Source organism: Micropterus salmoides, unplaced genomic scaffold (assembly GCF_014851395.1).
Source record: "Micropterus salmoides isolate LMB-PRFRI ecotype aquatic unplaced genomic scaffold, ASM1485139v1 Ms_hic_scaffold_12, whole genome shotgun sequence".
Classification (NCBI taxonomy): Eukaryota; Metazoa; Chordata; class Actinopteri; order Centrarchiformes; family Centrarchidae; genus Micropterus; species Micropterus salmoides.
In genome coordinates this window covers 9,680,483-9,687,113 of record NW_024040263.1, presented here as the reverse complement: position 1 = coordinate 9,687,113, position 6,631 = coordinate 9,680,483, and the positions used below count along the sequence as shown (strand labels likewise).

At 36.7% G+C, this 6,631-nt stretch overlaps 1 protein-coding gene across 1 annotated transcript; it reads left to right on the top strand.

Annotated features, from left to right (window-relative positions):
• The first annotated feature begins 80 nt into the window (after positions 1–80).
• sgms2a (sphingomyelin synthase 2a) lies at positions 81–5,825 on the top strand. Its single transcript, XM_038713256.1, has 5 exons — positions 81–316; positions 1,063–1,180; positions 2,121–2,274; positions 3,441–3,607; positions 5,073–5,825. The coding sequence occupies exons 1-5, from the start codon at positions 81–83 to the stop codon at positions 5,256–5,258; spliced, it is 861 nt and encodes a 286-aa protein (XP_038569184.1). The 3' UTR covers positions 5,259–5,825.
• The last annotated feature ends 806 nt before the right edge of the window (positions 5,826–6,631 follow it).

Genomic DNA, 6,631 nt, shown 5'->3' with positions numbered 1-6,631 from the left:
AGAGGGGCTTTCGGAAAGGCATAGGGAGGCATAATGACTGTGAAGATCTCTGTGCCAGAGTCAAAGGTCAATCGTCTGCCATGGAGTGGTGGAAGACAGCAGTCGCCTTCTTTTATGCTGGTTTTAACTTGGTCCTGACCACAGTTGTCATCACTGTCGTCCACGAGAGAGTCCCACCCAAAGAAAGTAGCCCGCCTCTTCCTGATAAGTTTTTTGACTATATTGACAGGGTTAACTGGGCATTTACAGTGACAGAGATCAATGGCATGGTGCTGCTGGCCATTTGGTTGATCCAGTTGTTCTTCTTCAGATACAAGTAAGAACCATTTGTACTACCTATGGTACACATAGTTTTCTTTCAGCTTCAAGGATATATTTTGTGGTACTAGCGAACTGTCTTTCAAAAAGACCTGAAAAACATTAAATGGGTGAAGAAAGTGTAATTGCTCAGGTTACAGTTTTTTGTATTGCACAATGAAATACTTAACTTTTTGTGGTTATGTGCTAAAACTCTTTCCGTTACTCAGAAAATGCATCATATTACAGTCTATTGAGGCTACCAGTGATTGTGAAATTGTATTTCTGTCTTTTCCACAGTGGAGTTTTCCCTGTATGACACAAGCAATGTAGAAAGCATCTTTGCTCTCTACAGCTGACACCAAATCAGACCTTCACCACGGGGGTTTTAATATAGATAGCTGAAAAGAAGTTTGATTAAATTAATTAAAATGGGAATAAAGATATAGAAACAAAAGGCTAACCACAAAATGGGCTTAGCAAAGCAAGCAAAATCACCAGTAAAATTTCTAACATTGTAACAGCATATAATGGAGGATTGCCATTGTCATTATGTAATCTGGATACTAAACTAAATTTGACTGGCTGAAGAGCAGCCCTCAGATTTGACAACACGTTAACTCATCACTCTGTGCAAGGTAGCCTCCAGCATTTAGTAGATATACCGAGGCAGAAGTTTGGCAATGTATAACTTGTACTGCATATTCATGAGACCACAACAGTTATCCATCTCTCAGTTGTGACTCTAATATTGTCCATTTGTAGGTCAATAGCAAGCAGACGGTTCTTCTTCCTCATTGGCACCCTGTACTTGTATCGCTGTGTCACTATGTACATCACCACCCTGCCTGTACCTGGCATGCATATGACCTGTGCTCCTAAGGTGAGTAGTTGGATGCAAACATCAGAGCGGGTATCAACTGCCATTGCTCAGCCGTGCACTCTTGTGCACCCTCTGGGACTCATTTTGCACAGCCACGCAAGAAAGGCAGCTATAAAAAAGCCATTTTGACTTTTTACTGTCTCAGGACACCAACGATATTAAGGTGCATCAGTGTTTGATCAAAGACATGTGCTTCTGGCAGTTTGCCAAGGTCAGACAGTTTAGTAGTTGTTTTGTTCCCAAGAAGTGTTTTGAACAGCGTATGAAGGCCTTTAGCTACTAGTAAGAAGTGAGTTATCCTCAGCAATTTGAGCAACAAGCACAAGACTATCTAATTTATACTGCCTTTAGATCTTCTTCATTTTCACTACATGTTCAATTATTGTCAATTACCAGAGCAAATTATGTTGCCTAGATTTGAAAAATCTGAAAACTTAAGGAATGGTTTGACTTTTGGGGTCATGCGCTTATTCGTTTTCTTACTGAGAATTAGATGAGAAGATCAATATCACTCTTGTGTCTGTATGATAAATATGAAGCTACAGCCAGCTAGTCTAACTATTAGGGTTTCTATTTAATCATTTATCAAGCAAAAAGGCCAAACATTCTCTTATTTCAGAGAATCATTCTCAAGATTTGCTGCTTTTCGTTGATTTACATCACTGTAAATGTTATATCCTTTACTTTTGAACTGTCAGACAGACAAAACAAGCAATTTGAACATGTTATGTTGAACTCTGGGAACTTGGGATGTATATTTCTTTACTTTTTTGTGGCATTTTGTAGAGTAAATGATTGAATAATTGAGAATAATGAATAATTAATTATTCCACAAATGAACTGATAATGAAAATAATCATTGGTTGCAGCCTTAATGTTGCTGCTGATCCAGGGTTTATCTCTTTCTCCCTTTTTATGTCCACTTCCTGTTCTTTTTCAGCTCCATGGAGATTCTCAGGCAAAAATCCAGAGAATTCTGCGACTGGTCTCAGGTGGGGGTCTGTCCATTACAAGCTCCCATCTCTTGTGTGGAGACTTCCTCTACAGTGGGCATACTGTGATGCTCACTCTCACCTACCTGTTCATCAAGGAGTGTGAGTACTCAAAGCAGCACTTGTTTGTTGTGTGCTTGTATGGAATAATTTATTAAAATATTTATATGAATAATATATGAACACATGGACCTTCTAGGCACTAATAGGATATAAATACGGTACGTTCTGTGTGTTGCCACATTACATTTTCTCTTTTAACATTCAAATGATTTGTATTATTTGTTTCCAGATGGATTGTATATATTCTGTATAAATATGTATGTTCCTGGATATGCACTCATTTGTCAGTTTATGAGGTACATCAAACCAAAGCTATACAGTCGAATGCAGCAGCCCTGCAATAAATTGTAACTTATACTCATAATGACAGTTATGATGTTTAGTTTTAATTTAAACTGTTTTAGAGAGGTGTTAATATCATCAAAATGGTCATCTAGAAGATTGTATTTTCTGGTGCTGTTGAAATATGTTGTGTTTTGATGAGAAGTGTCTTCAAAGTTTTGTGCAGCACCTATAAAGTATTGTTAAGGGTAGACAAAATACACCTCTCAGTATAATGTAATACAATTCAAATTAAATTTCATTACATTTATTCCTTTAGCTGACACCTTTATCCAAAGCAACTTACAATTGCTATATATGTCAGAGGTCACACGCATCTGGAGCAACTAGGGGTTAAGTATCTTGCTCAGGGACACATTGGTGGACACACCAAAGGCATGGGTCTTGTCTACTGCGCCATTACCACCCCTGCAGCCACCTGAATGACCATGATTCAAATTCCAAATCATCTCTCTAAAACAGTTTCAACACAATTTGAATGTTATAACTTTCATAAAGGGATCTTTTTGCACAGCTTTTGCATTAGACTGCATTAGTTTTGGCTTGGCATAACTAATAAATTGGCAGTTGAGTGCATGCTGGGAATGTGGTACATGGTAAAGTACATACAGTATAAAAAAGTTTTCTGAAAATGCAAAAATATGTTGTGAGGTTGAGTTATTACATTCAGTGATTAAGTTGTTTTAAGTTTCCCCTATGACTGTGTTTGTCTGTGTGTTGCAGAAAATCCCTGTGTTCTTGCCACACTGCTCTGAAATACTACAGACTTACTACTTAATACAGAAAGTGCAAACATGGATGAACAGACCACAAATGGATGTTGTCATAAATATTCACAACACTCTTTTCTTTCCTTCCCTAAGACTCACCGCGGTCATTTTGGTGGTACCATCTGATGTGCTGGGTGCTGAGTGCTGTGGGCGTGGTGTGCATCTTGGTGGCACATGAGCACTACAGTGTAGATGTGGTTGTGGCCTATTTTATCACCTCCCGTCTGTTCTGGTGGTACCACACCATGGCCAACTTACAGGTCAGAACACAGAGCTGAACACTGGGTGGCTGTTTGTGTTTGTGTTGGAGTGCAAAAAAGTAAAAAAAAATAAATAAATAAAGAGCTTTCCCTCTCATTGCACATCAATGAATGATGTTACACATTAATCTGGGCTGGCCTTTACTGTCTGTCTGGCTGTATTTTGTTGTTTACCTCAAGAGTACCAGTTAAAGATTACATGCCAACACAAGAATTTATTGCGTTTTTTAAAAGGAAATGGTTGGTATATTACATGTAATTATATATTTATAGTAAGTACAAAGTAGTATATCTTTAGACTGTGTGTCAAAAGTCTCTGGATGTCATTCCCTCAGTCAGTATATGGCTTTCAACATGGTGAATTACCCCCTCTACTGGTCAAAAAAATAGACAGACAGTTGAGATGGAGTGGTGCCAAGCAAAATTATGTATGGCACAGTTAACATGGATAACACATTGAATTTTTTTTTTAAATAATTAAATATCACAATCTTGTCCACTGAGTGCAAATAAGATTTTTTGTCCTCTATTCTTCTACAATTATTTACTCAATTAAAGGAGATGGTTCTGTAATATCTACAATTTGCATATTGACTCCACTATAAAAGAGAAATTCAAAAATGCCTAATGTCTACTTAAATAAATGCACTGTTTACTGATTATATACTGTTTGTCTGTTCATGTGCTGTTCAGGGAGTGTTATAGGATAGGCTCACAATTTATTAAGTCTGTCTTTAAACAGTTGTCAGGTGCACATATACACATTGCTGTTTATTCTGTCTTTGAAGACACCCATTCTTAATGCATTTCCAATGTAAGATGCAAAAATACATTTCATTTTTTTATGTAAAGCTAATATGGGGCTTCAGCAGACTTCCCTCTTTGTATTTCTATCACTCTGGCTGAGCATGGAAACACTGGTGAAACAAATAGAGGGAATTCTGTACTAAAAAGGCAAATTTTGGCAAATACCCACTGATATCCATGATGATTTGCCTGCTGAAGCCTCATTTTAACTTAAGATGTGTGGATTTTGTCCCCTATCTCCTCTATTGGAAGCTTGCTAGGAAGGGACCTTTTGATGGCAGGTATGAACAGTAGGAAAGACAACAGCAAGCAGAAACTGTTGCAATGTACTGCACATATGGGCACGAGTATTGTTTTAAGACAGGCTTTAAAAGAAACCTTTGGCGACTGTGATGCAACTTTTTACAAAACCACTGTCCTTGACAGCAAAGCAATGACATCATCACTGAAGCTGTACATCCTAAATCTGAAATGCAAATGCATGAAAAGCAAATTTTAAATTACATAGCAAGTCACATTATGAAAAATAGAAGAGAAGTGCTGTTGTTATCAGCAGAACTTTGAGCTACATAGCTTGTATGAAGGAAATATATAAACAAAAATGTTATTGGTTGTTATTAGTATATCATTTTGAAAGATAACTTTTATTTCTTGACAGACTCTAAAATGCTCGCCCAACAACTACCTCACCAACACCTGGTGGAACCCACTGTTCAACTTCTTGGAGAGGAATGTCCAAACCTCAGTGCCATGCTCTTACAGTTGGCCCATCACCTGGCCCCCTGCCTGCCTTAAGAACCCCTGCAAGAAGTACTCCATGGTACAGAGCACACGAGAGGAATGACATGACCCTGATACCCCAGCAGTGTGGCCTGGTAATCCGCTGAAGTCGTATTTCTTCATTCCAACAACAAATGCATAGCTATGAAAGAAATGTTTTTTTTCTGCAAAAATGTGTCTAAAAGGTTAATCATATTGTCTTTGTGTTTTCTTTGCCGATGTAATTTATTTGCGAGATACAGTCCTGCAAAGCTTTCATTGATACTTGCGTCAGCTCCTAGTGACTTTCAGACATGAACGGACAGTTTTCTCCAATTGAGCATTTGCGAGACTTGATTTTAGATCTGCTGTAGCTCTTTCATACAGTGTGTGTTGACGGGGTTTACCTCAATATGATATCAATGTACTCAAGTCACAAGGTGCCTTAGTGTGTTTAACGTCAGTAGGTGTTCCAAAACTGCCATTACATGTTTTGGTGTATTTGTTGTTTTTTCTATGAGTTTATTATTATTATTATTATTATTATTTTAGTAGACTTGAGTGTGTATATCCTAGCTTTAGTCCCAACATTGTACTATTGTATTAAAATGAAACCATATAAATGCTTGAGTGTGTTTTTTGATATAATGAAATCATCAGTCAAAGTCATCTTTATATATATGTATATGTAAAGATACAAGTTTTCATTATGAACTTTATGAAATGTTATCACATTTTGCATCAAATATTTTACTAAATTTGGATTAAATATTTAATACGGTCTCTTTGGTCCTATTATTTGATTTAAACAAAAATGCAAATTTCAATGTAATTTGCAGTTGCAACAAATATATTGACAAGTTTATACAGATTAAGAACAAAGAATACTAAGAGAAACAAATAAATCAGAAGAACTGATGGATTAATGTACAACTTTAGTCACAAACAACGAAAGTAATGAACAAATGGCAAGATAAAGCCCATTTGATTAGGTAAATAATTTCAGAACATTAGTAATGATGTTAGTGATGTAATTGTTCAAACTATAGCTATATATTTTTTTTACAATAAAGTATTAGACTACTATTATTGGCTATTTTAATCTCTGAAATGTAACTTAGACAAACAAGGTCCACGCCAATATGAGGTATAAAAAGGGTAGTTTATTTGGATAATGAGGAGTATTTACATGGGCATAAATTTCATCTCACAGTAGGGGGGAACAATAAACATAAAATTTCTCGAGCAATTTTTGAAAGGGACACAAATAATACAGCCAAAATTGTACTTGTATAGGATATGGGTACACAGAGAGAAGTCTTACTACTATTTTTCCAACAACTGAAAGCTATATATATTAGATATTTAAGGGCAGCAGGCCAACTGATCTTCCTCTACAACGGTAGGTCTACGGTATCAGCATAATGTCGGTTCACACACAGGATTATCGCTGTAGTA

Excerpts from the sequence above, each read along its gene's own strand:
- sgms2a (XM_038713256.1), top strand. The coding sequence starts at position 81 with ATGGAGTGGTGGAAGACAGCAGTCGCCTTCTTTTATGCTGGTTTTAAC. Across the intron at positions 2,275-3,440 it reads CTACCTGTTCATCAAGGAGT|ACTCACCGCGGTCATTTTGG; the intron begins GTGAGTACTCAA and ends TCCTTCCCTAAG. Across the intron at positions 3,608-5,072 it reads ACACCATGGCCAACTTACAG|ACTCTAAAATGCTCGCCCAA; the intron begins GTCAGAACACAG and ends ATTTCTTGACAG.